The 16,396-nt window shown below is 43.4% G+C and overlaps 1 protein-coding gene across 1 annotated transcript in view; it reads left to right on the top strand.

The window, feature by feature from the left end:
* Positions 1-1,775: 1,775 nt before the first annotated feature.
* LOC101607202 (zinc finger protein 25-like) overlaps positions 1,776-16,396 on the top strand; it is a 41,778-nt gene continuing 27,157 nt past the window's right edge. Inside the window, exons 1-3 of the mRNA XM_045135669.1 lie at positions 1,776-2,151; positions 2,244-2,386; positions 14,091-14,217. Coding sequence (XP_044991604.1) covers positions 1,776-2,151; positions 2,244-2,386; positions 14,091-14,217 — 646 coding nt within the window. The remainder of the gene's footprint in view (positions 2,152-2,243; positions 2,387-14,090; positions 14,218-16,396) is intronic.

The raw sequence follows: 16,396 nt of genomic DNA, 5'->3' as shown, positions 1-16,396 counted from the left end.
TGACACCAAAGAGAAAATCCTAAAAGCAGCTAGGGAAAAACAGCACATCACATTTAAAGGTAACCCCATCAGAATTACTTTAATCTTCTCTATGGAAACCTTGAGAGCCAGAAGGGCCAGGAATGGAACACTGCAAAGTCTAAGAACCTATGGCTTTCAACCCAAAGAATTCTACCCAGCAAAAGTACCCTCATAATAGATGGTGAAAGGAAAACTTTCCATGACAAAACTCAGCTTTACGATTATATGAACACAAAACCAAACCTACAGAAAGTTTTCCAGGAAATTCTCCACAGAGAAGAAACAAATAACCAAACACAAATGCCTACAAGAAGCAGATCACAGCAACCAAACCTTGATATTCGATAAAAATGCCAAAAATACTCATTGGAGAAAAGACAGCCTGTTCAGCAAATGGTGTTGGGAAAACTGGATATATATCTGCAGAAGGATGAAAATAGATTCTTCTCTCTCCATGCACAAGAATTAAGTCCAAATGGATTAAAGACCTTGACATCAGACCGGAAACTCTAAAACTGCTAGAGGAAAAAGTAGGGGAAACCCTTCAACATATTGGTCTTGGCAAAGACTTTCTGAATACAACCTCAATTGCTCAGGCAATAAAACCACAGATTAATCACTGGGATCTCATGAAATTACAAAGATTTTGCACTGCAAAGGACACAGTGAAAAAAGCAAAGAGGCAACCTACAGAATGGGAAAAAAATCTTCACCAGCTATATATCTGATAGAGGATTAATATCTAGGATATACAAAGAACTCAAAAAGTTAAATAATAAGGAATCAAACAAGCCAATCAAAAAATGGGCTATGGAGCTAAATAGAGCATTCTCAAAGAAAGAAATATGAATGGCATATGAGCATCTAAAAAGTGTTCTACATCACTAGTCATCAGGGAAATGCAGATTAAAACTATATAGAGATTCCATCTCACTCCTGTCAGATTGGCCACCATCATGAAAACAAAGGATCATAAATGTTGGTGGGGATGTGGAAAAAGAGGCACCCTTCTACACTGCTGGTGGGAATGCAATCTGGTCCAGCCATTGTGGAAATCAGTGTGGAGGTTCCTAAAACAGCTAAAGATTGATCTACCATATGACCCAGCTATAGCACTCCTAGGCATATTTCCTAAGGACTCATCTCATTTCTTTAGAAGTACATGCTCAACCATGTTTATTGCTGCTCAATTTATAATAGCTGGGAAATGGAACCAGCCTAGATGTCCCTCAACAGATGAGTGGATAATGAAGATATGGCACATTTATACAATGCAGTTCTACTCACTGGTAAAGAAAAATGTAGGTCTATTAACCCCACAAACCCAGGCAAACAACTCTGCAGCCAGGTGTCTTGCTGTGGCTCCCTGAACACCCCTTTGCATGCACTCCTTGGGCCCCAGGCTGTGCTCTGCCCCGTGGAACCTCCTAGTCCCAGAAGTTCTGCTTGGCCGCAGTGACTGGTTTGTGGTTCACTCTGGCCCTAGTCAGGCCAGAGACGCTTTAACTAAGTCGCTACTGAGTGGCCTTTGGGGTTAGGACTGGGCGAGGCCCACTGAAGGTCCGCAGAGCTGGGATAAAGAGCCCAGGCCGCACACAGGTTCCAGATAGCTGGGTGACAGAATGTCATCTGATGTTCCAGGGCCAGGTCCTCTAGGAACAGGCTGCAGTGACATGGAATCTGGATAATGGGCAGGGAACCCATTATCTCAGAGAGCCTGGGGGACAGACCCCAGCAACAAAGTGGTACAGACAATGGGGAACCTGGTGCTGCGTTCAGGTTGTAGACGGGGGCGATGCAGCTTTCCTTCCCCTGATTCACGACGTACTGCGGAGAGGGCTGCAGTCCCCGCGCAGGGGCGGGACAGGACGCCGGGGTTCCGGAGCCAGCCCGGCCCCCACCCCACAGTCAGAGGGCTCAGGGCGCTCGGCGGCGGAGACCGGGTGGCTGACCCTGTGGACTCCGAGTGTTCGGGGAGTCCCCGCCGCCCCCCCAACAGCGGCCCTCCCCAGCTCCGGACGCCGCCTCACGCCCCGCGAGCCGTTGTGACTGACAGGCCTTCGCCCACGAGTTCCTCCCAGGTGTCAGTCAGGACTCGGGGGTGGGCCGAGAAGTGCCGTCCAATCGATGGCACGGGGGTGAGCACTGTCCAATCAGACGCTCAGGAGGAGCGGAGGGGGCGGGCTGTTGCCGCGGGTGAAGCGTTTCCTGCCCACGGGGAGCCGTGGCGCTGTGTGGGGAGCCGCCAGCCGCTTCGCGGTTCTTCTCGGGACCCCGGAGATTGTCCCCTGCCCTCTGCGCTTTGCGCCGCGGTGCTGCGTGGAGATCCACGTCAGGACGCTGGATGTCCGGGAAGCCCGAAATGGTGAGTGTGTGACGGCTTCCAAAGTCAGGGGAGGGAAGGGGTGTGCCAGCGGCCGTGGCTCCCCATGTTCCTCCCCTGAGTCTCCAGGCTGGAGCCCTCCGTTTGGGCGGCTGTGAGCGCGGTGCCCCCCAGGTGCTGGGTGGGGACTTGGACGGCTCCACCAACCCGGTTCGGCCCAGGCTACAGCCCTTCCCACGTACTTGTGTCCAGAAGTGTAGGGCCGGAGACCTGCGCCAGGGCAAGGAAGCTGTAAAACCCATATTTAGATCACTGGACTCTTGTCCCCAAACTCTCCATTTTCTATGCCACTTGCCTTCTGTCCTGTGTCCTCGGTGTTTCTTGATGTCTAACATGGGACTCTCACATCTGTTTTTCAGGGTGTTGTAGTCTGATGTCTAGATAATCTCTTACCTGTCCCTGGGACATCAGATTCCAATCTGCCTTCTAGCTAGCTACCTGAAGTCCATCTGATTGTGTTCTGAGCTCTGTCCTTGGGTTCTCATAATCTTGGGTGACCCCTACTGGGCCTTGAACCTCAGGAGGTCTCTCACACTGACCTGGGCAGGCTGTCATGAGCATGCAAGACCCCAGTTTGTTCTAGCCAACAGATGGGGGTTCAGGTGAGATGGGCTCTGGTCATATGCAATGGATGCTTGCAGAGTGGCAGGTTGCAAAGTAACGGTGGTGTTGGGTTTACAGGCACAAGAGCCCCTTTTCCATGGCTCTGGAAGTGTATGGGATTTGGGGTTTGGGAAGTGGAGACTTGGTGTAGCTGGCCATTGCATAGTTGTAGTCAAGAAGCAGATTTTGTGACTGGGGAGATAGCTCAGGTATTAAGGCACCTGCTTACAAAGCCTGATGGTCTGGGTGTGATTCCCCAGTACCCATGAAAAGTCAGATGCAGAAAGTCGCTCATGCATCTGTAGTTCGTTTGCAGTGGCAGGAGGTCCTGGTGTGTCTCTTCTCTCCTTCCTTCTCTGCTTGCAAATAAATACTTAAAAAAAAAAAATATATATATATATATATATCAGTGCTGGAGAGATTACTCATTGGTTAAGGCACTTACCTGCTAAGCCTAATAACCCTGTTTCAATTCCCTAGTATCCATGTAAAGCCAGGTGCACAAAGTGACATGAAAACATGTTTGTTTGCTGTGGTTAGAAGACCTGTTGTGCTTATTCTCATTCTCATTACCTCTCTCTCTTCTTGCAAATAAATAAAAATGTTTAAACAATTAATCTTAGGAAAGGTCTTGGAATGGAGTAGACCATGTAGAAGATTGAACACAGTGACCAAAGATAAGGTTAAGCAACTATGACCATCAGATAGGAGAAACCCCAAAAGTGCAATTAAACCACAACACCTAAGACCTTTGGATGTGAGTAAAGCAATGGAAATTTATTGAGAAAAGACTGAGAAATCCCTGAGAGTCAGAGCAAGCATACTTAGTATTTATTTATTGTGTTTGTTTTTTGAGGTAGGATTTCACTCTAGCTCAGGCTGACCTGGAATTCACAATGTAGTCTTAGGGTGGCCTCAAACTCATGGCAATCCTCCTCCTTCTGCCTCCTAGTGCTGGGATTAAAGGCATGTGCCACCATTTCTGGCCCCATACTTAGTATTTTGACCTGTATCCAAGTAAGAGCTAAAAAGGGGAAAGTATCAAATATACTTTAGAACTTAGACCAAGAGAAGCAGATAGGCTTAGCAGCAAAGATCTACAAGGAACTACCCCTTGTATGATTGTGACCCATTTTAGAACAGCATGGTAAGATGGAGACTAACAATATAGGAAATATTTTCTAAAATTGTACTAGAAATCTAAAGGAACAGATATGTATGGTTAGGAGTTACTTAGAACCACAAATTGACTTGATCTGAAAACATTTTCTCAAACGTCATCATACTTCAAATGTGAAGAATATGAAATAAAGAATTCTAAAATGGTTATCTCTGTGTCTCTGAAAATGTGTTCCTATATCACTTATCTCCTATTCCCCCTATCATGTTTGTTTCATTTTGTCTTTGTTTTTGTTTGATATAGCAAACTGGCCTCAAGCTTGTATCATTCCTCTTACCTCAGTTTCCTAAGCACTGGAATTTATATGTATGAACCAGCAACTTCAGCTACATGTCCCTTTTAGTCTCCCTATTTCTTTTTTAAAAATATTTTATTTTATTTTTATTTTTATTGTCGAGGTAGGGTCTCACTCTGGTCCAGGCTGACCTGGAATTAACTATGTAGTCTCAGGGTGGCCTCGAACTCATGGCGGTCCTCTTACCTCTGCCTCCTGAGTGCTGGGATTAAAGGCATATGCCACCATACCAGGCCCTTTTATAAAATATTTATTTATTTAATATATTTGAGAGAGAGAAAGAGGCGTGGGGTGGGGAGAATGGGAATGCCAGGGCCTTCAGCCACTGTAAACAAACTCCAGACACATGTGCCACCATCAGCATCTGGCTGACTTGGTTCTTAAAATTGAACCTGGGTCTTTTGGCTTCACAGGCAAATACCTTAACTGCTAAGCCATCTGTCTAGCCGTAGTCTTCCTGTTTTATTCTCTCTCTTTTAAAAATATTTTTATTTGGGCTGGAGAGATGGCTTAGCGGTTAAGCACTTGCCTGTGAAGCCTAAGGACCCCGGTTCGAGGCTCGGTTCTCCAGGTCCCACGTTAGCCAGATGCACAAGGGGGCGCATGTGTCTGGAGTTCGTTTGCAGAGGCTGGAAGCCCTGGCGCGTCCATTCTCTCTCTCTCCCTCTATCTGTCCTTCTCTCTGTGTCTGTCACTCTCAAATAAATTAAAAAATTTTTTTTTAAATATTTTTATTTATTTATTTGAGAGTGGGGAAAACAGAAAGATTAGGGGCATGACAGGACCTCTTGCCATTGCAAATGGACTCCACATGTATGTGCTTTATGTGTGCTTTACCTGTGCAATAGGGAATTGAAACTGGGCCATCACTTTGTCAGCAAACATCTTTTTTTTTTTTTTTTTTTTTTTGAGGTAGGGTCTCGCTCTATCCCAGGCTGACCTGGAATTCACTATGTAGCCTCAGTGTGGCCTTGAACTCACAATGATCCTCCTACCTCTGCCTCCCAAGTGCTGGGATTAAAGGCGTGTGCCCCCATGCCCAGCCACAGGATACATCTCTCTGGGCAGCAATCTCTTTAGCCCTTATTCTCTGTCTCTTTGGTTTTGTCTTTCTAACACTCTGAAAGAGTATGCATAGTCTGGGAATGGAATTTGGCCAGCCCAATCAGTGTGTTTGGTTCACTTCTTACCTTTTCTTTCTCTTTGGATTTTCCTCTCATTTTCTTTTTAAGGAGAAACCAGGAGAAGAGGCAGAGACCTGGGTTCAAATTTTACTCCTAAGCAAACATGATAGTTTAGGCCTGTAATCTACCTTATTGAGGAAAGTGAAGCAAGAGGAACTATTGAATATTTCACACTAGCCTAGGCTATAGTCTGAGTTCAAAGCAAACCTGGGCAAGTTAGTGCAACCCAAATCATAAAAGAGGTAGGGGGATCTCTGTGAATTCAAGGCCAGTCTGAGACTACATAGTGAATACCAGGTTAGAGTGGGCTAGAATGAAACTCTATATTGAAAAAACAACAACAAAACCATAAAAGAAGCACATGGAGGTCAGTGGTAGAGGGTTTGCCTGGCATGCACAAGACCCTGAGTTCTACTCCCAGGCACCTTCTATGGGACCATGGTAAATGGTTTGATATCACCCTCTGCCTTCCAGTATGGCAAGGTTACCACAACAGCAAAGAATTGTCTTGGAAAGGCTGAATCTGTTTTAGTGCCCTCCTTTTCTACCCTCTGGGCTCTTCAATTCTAGGAGAGGTGTGGGATGTGGAGCTCTGTCCACGATATAGAAAGGGAACTGAAGCCAGGGCACAGAGCTTAGAGGGATGATTACCACCGTGATTTCCACTGAGGGAAGCATGCAGCATCATTTCCCTCAGTGATCTGAAGAAGTCTGTGTCTGTACTAGGCTCAAAGGGGCTTCAGAAGTTTAGGAGAGCTGGGTATGATGGCACATGCCTTTAGTCCCAGCACTTGGGAGGCAGAGGTAGGATCACTGTGAATTTGAAGCCAGACTGAGACTACATAGTGAATTCCAGTCAGCCTTGGCTAGATCCTACCTTGAAATCAACAACAAAAACAACAAAAAATTTAGGAGAGATGTTCCTGATGGTGCCTGTTCTCTGAAGATGGTAGGGTACTGAAGTGTTTGAGGGAAGAGGATCACTTCAGGAAATCAGGCCTGAGAGGTGCTAAGAAAGATGACATGGTGTGAGGGAGGTGGCCAAGGCCTTAGGGAAGGAACTGTTGTTATTTCTGAGAGATGTAGTGATAGTGTCAAGGGTGTGCCACATCCTGCAGAAGTCTGAGGAGTAAGCAGGGAGAAATGGTACTAAGGGAGGATTGAATTGTGGAAAGAGAGGTTTTGGAGAGGGTCTGAATCTGGAGGTGACAGTTTGTGAAAGGAGGTGAATGCTTCAGGCTAGGAGTGAGGACTGAGAGAGGACATGAAGCTCCGAGGGAGGGGACATGTTTGTCAGCAACATGAGAACTGTTAGGGTTCAGAAACAGGTTCTGGGACACACTTTCTTTGATGCAGGGAAATTTATTTAGCAGATGTTCAGTGCAGGGCAGTTCAAGAGGGAAAAGAGCAGGTTTTGTATTTTTGGACCCACTGACAGCAACTGTTGAACAGGAGCCAACCTGGACCAGCACTTTGTGTCCATTTGTATTGTGTGCATAGTGGCTTAATAGGAGGGGTGTTGTTGGGGGAGGGGTTCTTGAAACTGACAGAGATGGATAGAAGGGAAAGAGAAAGGGACTGTATGCATCAAATAGAGATGTAGGGTGTTCAGGCACCTGCCGAGGGACTAGAGAGAAGAGGATGCTTTATATATCTCTGATTTTTCTGGGAAGGGGGAACTATTCTTCGTGGTGGTATGGACTGGTACTTGGAGGAACCATGCTGGCTAGATCCCACCCCCACTACTGTTGAGACCTTTTCAGGAAATGAGACCAGATTATGCTTGGGAGGGCAAGATGGGAATGGATATGTAAAACTTTGAGATTCTAACAAGAGCCTAAGAGGTTGTGAAGCAGGAGACAATTGATGGAAAATATGTTAATGGAAAAAGACATCAGGCTTGTTGCCTTGAAAACCTGGGAAACGGATACCCTGTGCCCCTCCAACTGCATGATCAAGCCGTTTGTATATGGAAAGCATATGCAGATGTTGGCACTTGCCATTATAATGTTTCAGAAGTTTAGGTACAGCTCAGAAGGTCCCAGGTGTCCTGATAAGAAGGTGATAGGCAATCTGGCCAGGTAATGTTGGGTGTCAATGGTCCTCATCTGTAAATGGAACACTACAGTGTTTAGGTTGAGCAGAGCATGGTCAACTTGCCTGTATTTTCTACACATGGAGCCTGAAGCAAGAGAATTAACAGTTGAAGGCCAGCTTTGGCTATCTAGGGAGTCCCTGTTTCAAAAGAAAAAAAATACTATTTGAATTTGAATTTGAATTCCAGTTCTATCCATTTGCCTGCTATGTGATCCTGGGCAAGTTACTTGCCTGCCCTATCTGAACTCCAGTTTCCTCACCTATGAAATGGGTTAAAATGATTTCCCCCTGTAGTGGTTGTGATAATCAACATGAAGTAGACCCTGTCTGCCTAGTGGAAGTATTAGTATAAAATTGACTCTGATAGCACACCTCTGATCCCAATATTTAGTAGGCATTAGCCTTAACAATAGGATTTTGAGGCCAGTTTGAGAATCAAAGAGAGGCCTTGTTTAAAAAGAAAGTGCTGAATGGTAGTGTATCTAAGTGGTAGAGAACTTACCTAGTATGCCAAGGATGTACCACAAAACACAGGAAGCAAACAGACCCTACTTCCTTAAAATAACTAAATGTATATACATATATACACATAATCTCCCCATAGATAGAAACAAAAACTTCTTAGGAAATGGATGGCTTTAGTTTAATTGAGTAGTTTTAATGCAGAAAGTAGGAGTGGATGACACACAATGCTGCTCCAATTTCCTTTCTTTCTTTATTTTATTATTATTATTTTTTTTGGTTTTTCGAGGTAGGGTCTCACTATAGCCCAGGCTGACCTGGAATTCACTATGGAGTCTCAGGGTGGCCTTGAACTCATGGCAATCCTCCTATCTCTGCCTCCTGAGTGCTGGGATTGAAGGCATGCGCCACCACGCCTGGCCCAATTTCCTTTCTTGAAAGATCCCCTCTTCTGAAAAAGTAGATTGCTTATAACCACTAATGATGTGTCTTCCCAGCTGGAGAGATGATCTGCAGTCTTTGGAGCCAAGTGGGGAAAGGAGGGTTTTCCTGTTTTCACATCTCCCATGGATCTTCTCAATTGAAGGGTGCTCCATCACAGCCTGATGCCTCCCACCCTATCATTCCCTCTATATTTTCTTGGGTGCTGCATCTCACCAAAATTTTGTCAGCCAATCATCACATAAATAAATGTTTTATTTTCAAGGGACACAACTGCTACTTGGGCTTTGGAGTCTCTGCTCTGCCTCCTCTGTATCTTATCTTTCACTTCAGCTTTTCCCTCTGAGTCATCACATAATGACAGATAATTCAAATGTAGCAGCTAGGAAGGTTTGATGTGTTGGTAATAAAGCCTCTGACACAGTTTCATGTCAGAGCAGAGCCTCCACACAGGTTCCTCATCTTCCTGTGTAAAAATTTAAGTTCTCTGGCACTGGGGCTGGACTTGTCCCCTACTCTATTAAGATCTGGCAGTGTGACTCTGTAATACTCTGCTTTGCCCTTACAGCTTGTCTAGAAGGTGGGGTGATCCATCCTTTTCAGGGCATGCTGAAGTTGGTCATGGGATGACCTTGAGAAGCTTGGCACACTGCCTCAATCAGGACACTCAGTAGCCAGCTGTTTTCAGTGCACAGCTGGTATGATAGCTGAACAAGGATTTACTTGCCTGGTATGTCTGTTCCCAGGATTGCTCAGTTGGGAAGTGAGGCTGGGAACCATTGTGTGCTCCCAGAAAAGGTGTTGCAGTCAGGTTCACATTACTGGCAGAAAATACCCAACCTAGAGACGCTTATAGGAAAAAAGGTTTATTTTGGTTTACAGACTCGAGGGGAAGCTCCATGATGGCAGGGGAAGAGGATGGCATGAGCAGAAGGTATATATCAAGGTCTGGGCAACATCAGATGGGACAATACCAACAGGAGACTGTGCCAAACACTGGCAAGAGGAAGCTGGCTATAATACCCGTAAGCCTGCCCCAATAATACGCTGCCTCCAGGAGGCTTTAATTCCCAAATTGCCATCAGCTGGGGACCTAGCATTCAGAACACCTAAGTTTATAGGGGACATCTGAATCAAGTCACCACAGAAGGTTCCTGCTTCAAAGATTCTCCAAATAGATGGGGATGATTACTCTCATTTAGTCTACCACAGTAGCTGGGGATAGAGGTAGAAAGAAGATTCTAGACCCATGTAATGGTATATCCCAGCACTTAAGAGACTGAGGCAGGACTTTCCCAAGTTCAAGAAGAGTGTGAGCTACATAGAAATTATGAAATCAGTCTAGGCTATATGGGAAATTTTGTCTAAATACCCAACCTCTCCCCAAAATATTCTGTGGAAAGTATAGGACACTTGTAATCCCAGCACATGAATGGCTGAAGCAGGAAGATTGTGAGTTACAGGCTAGCCTAGACTACCTTTGATACCATGCTCAGAAAAGGAGGGAGAGATGGAGAGAGAAGAAGAAGAGGAAGCAGCAGCAGCAGCAGTGAAGGGGAGGGAAAGGGAAGGGAAGGGGAAGACAGGAAAGGGAACAGAAAGCTAAATGTAATATCTTGTTTGTCATACCAGAAATTTAGAATCTGATATAGTTGAATTGCTTTGATTGACTTCAAACTAGACTATAATGTGAGACTCTGTAGAGAAAGAAAGGCAAGAAAAAAAGAAATTTTAAAAAAATGTCCCGTTTCTCTAATCATCAAGCTAGATTTCCCCAAAAGTGTAAGAAAGGCCTCTACATTCTGATATGGGAACATTGTTCAAATATGTGAGATGAAGGGAACTTAAGTTCTATAGAGCCATTAATAATTATCAGTGGTTTCCAGGGCGTCTATTTCAGAGGGATAAGTGATTGTCGGTGGAAAAGTAGAGTAATGAATAGGCAGATCACAAGCAAAATTTTAGGACAGGAAAATGTTCTGTATAATGATGTAATGATGGATATGTGACACATACTTTTGTAAAATCCTTACATAAAAGTATACAAAACAAAGAACAAACTCAAATGTGAAGTTTTGACTTATTACCTAATGATGTATTGTTTCCTTACTTATCATCATCATTAAATGTAGTCTACTGGCTCCTATTACAATTATATTATATACCTGCAAGAGGCTAAGAGTAGGAAATTAAGATCTGATGGTATATATGAGAACTGTACTATATTCAATTTCTCTGTAAAATAAAAAAGCTTTTAAAAGTAAGGTCTAGGGCTGGAGAAATGGCTTAGCAGTTAAGGCGCTTGCCTGTGAAGCCTAAGGACACATGTTTGACTCTCTAGATCCCAGGTAAGCCAGATGCACAAAGGTGAGGCAAGTGCAAGGTTGCACATGCCCACTAGGTGCCATAAGCATCTGGAGTTCAATTGCAGTGGCTGAGGCCTTGGCACACCAATATTCTCTCTCGCCCTCTGTCTCTCTCCGTCCCTCTCTCTCTAAAATAAATAAATAAAAATAAATGGAAAAAGTAAGGTCTCATGTACAAGCATTACCATGATACTCCTTTGAAAACAAAAAACCTGATATTACATTGCATAAAATAAAAATAAATGAGTATGATGGCATATACCTGTTTGCCTAGCACTTGACAGGTAGAAGTAAGATGCTGCCATATTTTGAGGCCTGTGTTACATAGTGGGGTCCAGTTGCAAAACAAAAAGAAATGAATTACCTGGGTGTGGTGGCACATAATGTTTAATCCCAGCACTTGGGATGCAGAGGTAGGAGGATTGTCATGAGTTTGAGGCCACCCTGAGCATACATAGTGAATTCCAAGTCAGCCTGGGCTAGAGAGAGACCCTACATCAAAAAACTAAAAAATAAAACAGAAATGAGTGAATGAAGAAAGAAGAAAAGGTAAGAAACCTTAACACATGAGTGAACATGAGTTCTGTAAACTTTTTAAAAAATGTTTTTATTGGGCTGGAGAGATTTTTCTTTGGTTAAGGTGCTTGCCTGCAAAGCCAAAGGACCCAGGTTTGATTTCCCAGGACCCACATAACCCAGATAACAAGGTGGCACATGTGTCTGGAGTTTCTTTGCAGTGGCTAGAAGACCTGGTGCACCTATTCTGTCTCTATCTTCCTCTTTCTGTCTTTCTTTCATATAAATAAATAAGCCTGGTGTGGTGGCGCACATGTTTGATCCCAGCACTCAGGAGGATTGCCATGAATTCGACCCTGTGACTACATAGTGAATTCCAGGTTAGGCTGGGCTACAGTGAGACTCTACCTTGAAAAACTGAAAATAAGTAAATAAGTTAAATTTTAAAAAAATTTATTTGTGCCAGGCATGGTTGCACATGTCTTTAATCCCAGCACTCAGGAGGCAGAGGTAGGAGAATCACCATTTGAGGTGCAGTCAGGGAGAGAGAGAATAGCCATGCTAGGGCCTCCTGCCACTGTAAGTGAACTCCAGATGCATGTGGCACTCTGTGCATCTGACTTTACATGGCTACTGGGGATTTTCACCCAGGCCACCTTGCTTGCAAGCCCCTGAATCATCTCTCTAGCCTGAGTTCTGTAAACTTTTGTATGCATTTGATGACTGGAATATTTTAGTTTTCTTTGGCACCGTGTTTTTTGTCCCTTCCCCCATCTACAAATGTTCATACCACAAGAATACTCATCCGGGCGAGGGTACTTTGCACAGTTCTTTGCACATCATAGGTTATGTGTTCCCTGGGTTCAGTAAGGAACAAAATGAGTAATAGAGGTATAGTTGAGCCAGCGGTGGTAATTAGAAGTATAGATAAGACTGAAAGGCCTTGAGAAGTTTGGATCTATGCCCCTTAATTGACTCAGGTGTTACTCAGATTGACTTTGCAGCTTTTGCCCCAGCAAGCAGACTCCTGTTATGGTAGTAGTTGGGGGTGCTTTGGAGACGGATCTGAATTCCAGCCTAAGGTATGCAATGCAGAGTGCTTGAGCTCTGCTCGGGGTTCTAGGGTGTGCTTGCTTGGGGTGCTGGTAGTGGTTTTTCTCTCTGCGTGAATTTGGTAAAGGGGGCCAGCTTCTTCCACCATTATGGAACTTTGCCTGCCTCTGTAAGCCTGAAAATAAATGCCATTCCTCCCATAAACTGTGTCCTGTTTGGAGGTTCATCCCAGCTGTGTGGAGCTGACTGTAACAGGTCCCAACTCAGCAGCAACTTCTCACAGTATTTTAAAATATTTTATTATTTATTTACTTATTAGAGAATGAGAGAAGGAGAGAGAGAGAGAGAATGAGCATGCCAGGGCTTCTAGCCACTGCAAATGAACTCCAGATGTATGCACCATCATGTGCATCTGGCATATGTGGGATCTGGAGAATTGAGCCTGGGTTCTTAGGCTTTGCAGGCAAGTGCCTTAACCACTAAGCAATCCCTTCAACATTTCATAGTATTTAAACAAACTGTCTGCAAAATGTGATGTAAAAAAGAAAGTTATTGGAGCTTTTCCTCACATAGAATTTCCCCTGGAGAGCTTTAACCAATATCAATTTCAAGGTCCCTGAGCTGGAATCTTGTTTCTATTGTTCATTGTAAACTTGACTTGGACAACTTTCAAAAGTCCTAGGAGGACTGGGGAGATGACTTAGTGGTTAATGTGCTTGCCTTCAAAGCCTAATAACCCAAGTTTGATTCCTCATTAACCACGTAAAGCCAGATGCGCAAAGTGGCTTATGTGGATGCCCTTCCTTCCCTCCCTCCCCCTTCCTCCCTTCCTCCCTTCCTCCCTTCCTCCCTTCCTCCCTTCCTCCCTTCCTCCCTTCCTCCCTTCCTCCCTTCCTCCCTTCCTCCCTTCCTCCCTTCCTCCCTTCCTCCCTTCCTCCCTTCCTCCCTTCCTCCCTTCCTCCCTTCCTTCCTTCCTCCCTTCCCTTCCCTTCCTTCCTTTCCTTCCTTCCTTCCTTCCTTTCTTTCATCTATCTTCTATCATCTATTACCTATCATCATCTATCTATGTAATCATCCAATCTGCCTCTTTCCCTCACTCTCAAATAAATTAAATAAATATATATTTTTAAAGTCCTATTAGACTCTAATGTGGAACTAGGGGTTAGAAACATGATGTTGAGGAACTGGGATGTTCTAGCTCTGCATGACGTCTGTGTGTACTATGTGGCTTTGCCCACAGCAACATCCAGTTCTAGGTGGTAAAAAGCTGCTCTTTCACAGCAAAAATTAAAGAATTCAAGATGTATTCCTAGATTATCTTATACCTGATCGTAGAACATCAGTTTCCATTCTATTCCCCAGCAATTCAGAGCCCTTTCTGTTTTTGTCTCAAAGTGATTTGTGCTTTGATGACCTTTGATGGTGCCTACATGGCTCTGACTTTCTTGGCCAGGCTTTCATGGGGTTTAAAAAAAATGTGTCATTACAGGGGTCGGTGTCATTTGAAGACATAGCTGTGGACTTCACCAGGCAAGAGTGGCAGGAGCTGGGTGCTGATCAGAGGACCCTATACAGGGATGTGATGCTGGAGAACTACAATAGCCTGGTGTTCTTGGGTGAGTTTAACTCCCCTGTAACTGTCAGTAGCAATTACTTTCTTTTTGGTTGATGAGTTTAGGGATCATTGTTAACTTTTCATACTAATTTTGTTATGCATTTTAACTGACACATATTAATGTCAAACGTATATGGAGAACAATGTGGCTTCAGCACCCTACATAATGTGTAACTATCAGTTGAAGACAACTGGTAAGAGCTCAGGAAGTTTTGTTTCTACATTTTAAATTTGATAGCCACTTTGAAATACTCAGTTAATTACTGTCTACCATACATATCACTTACTGATTACTTTATCTGCTTCTCAATAAATACTATCCATCTTCTCTCCATCACACTCTCCTCTATGCCTTTTCCAAAGTCTTGTAACCACTATTTTGTTGTCTATTTCTTTCAGGTCCACTTTGTCTTATAAGCAGAATGAAAGGATACATTATATTTCTTTTTGTGTGTGATGTAGTTTACTTCTGTCTTTTATATTGCTTGGAAGACATAGAAGAAACAACTGTTAACAAGTATGGAGTGAATAGATAACTGTGGTGGTTTGATTCAGGTGTCCCCCATAAACTTAGGTGTTCTGAATGCTAGGTTCCCAGCTGATGGAGATCTCGAGCCTGTAAGCCAAAATAAACCTCTTTTCCCACAAGTTGCTCTTGGTTGGGTGATTTCTACCAGCAATGTGATCCTGACTATAACAATAACCCAAAGAAAGTTTCCATCAACTCCATTTTATTTTATTTTATCTTATTTATTTATTTATTTTTCAGTGCAGGGTCTTACTCTAGTTACAGCTACATGGAACTCACTGTGTAGTTCCAGGCTGGTCTTGATCATAACAATCCTCCTATCTCTGCTTCCTAGGTGCTGGGATTAATCAATTCCATTTTTTCTTTTATATTTTATTTTCATTTATTTATTTGAGAGAGAAAGAAAGATGGAGGAAGGAGAGTAAAAGAGAGAGAGAAAGACAGGAGAGAGAGAGAAAATGAGAATGGGTTTACTGGGCCTCTAGCCTTTGCAAACAAACTCCAGATGTACGCACCACCTTGTGCATCTAGCTTTATATGGGTACTAGGGAATCGAACCTGGGTTCTTGGGCTTTGCAAGAATACTTTGGCAAGTATTTTAACCACTGAATCATCTCTCCATCAGTTCCATTTTGAAAAATGAAATTAAAGAGGTTACAGGTATTCTTTTATTTATTTATTTTTTTAAAGCAGTGTCACTGTAGCCCAGGCTGACTTGGAATTTACTCTGTATTGCAGGCTGGGCAAAAACTCAAAGCAATCCTCCTACTTCAGCCTTTGTAATACTGGGGTTCAAGGTATGCTTCATCATGCCCTGCTCAGATTACAGAGATTCCTTGAGAACAAAAGTAGATCTCACGCATGCCTGTGAAAAATAGCAATCCTATGTAGTTTTTTTTTTTTTTTTTTTTTTAAGGTAGGGTCTCACTCTAGTGAGACCAGCACTCGGGAGGCAAAGGTAGGAGGATTGCCAAGAGTTCGAGGCCACCCTGAGACTACATAGTGAATTCCAGGTCAGCCTGAAGTAGAGTAAGACTCTACCTCGAAAAACTGAAAAAGGAAAAAAAAAAAGTGTGGTGGTTTGTAATTCTCTTATGTGGACTATAACATGTCTATTTGGGTTTCTTTCAGTTTCCTTGACCTACATGTTCTTATCTTTCCTTTCATATATCATTCATTTTACTGAAACTATGTTTTTATTTCTTTTTTTTTCTTGAACACCCATAAGGTAACTATTTTCTTTCTTAATGACAGTGCCTATATATTTAAGGGTCCATTTTTCCTTATATGTTTTTCAGCTTTTTATCTTCATAGGTTATTTTTTATTATTTTATTTATTTTATTTATGACCTGGAATTCATTATGTAGTCTCAGGGTGGCCTCAAACTCATGGTGATCGTCCTACCTCTGCCTCCCAAGTGCTGGGATTAAAGGCATGCGCCACCATGCCTGGCAATCCTGTATAGTTTTTTACCTCTTTATACCACATGTATTTTGGCAGGCCAGCTCATAAGGGACACTTAATGAGGAGGACAGGATGAGGGAAGGAGAAGTGAAGATGTAGTTCTCTTCTTTCATCTTGACTCCATCTTGGAACTCTTATCCTACCTAACACTTAAGCATTTTACACTCTATAATCTCTATGATATAT

Source organism: Jaculus jaculus, chromosome 16 (assembly GCF_020740685.1).
Source record: "Jaculus jaculus isolate mJacJac1 chromosome 16, mJacJac1.mat.Y.cur, whole genome shotgun sequence".
NCBI classification, from domain to species: Eukaryota; Metazoa; Chordata; class Mammalia; order Rodentia; family Dipodidae; genus Jaculus; species Jaculus jaculus.
This window is presented reverse-complemented; position numbering and strand designations above follow the sequence as displayed.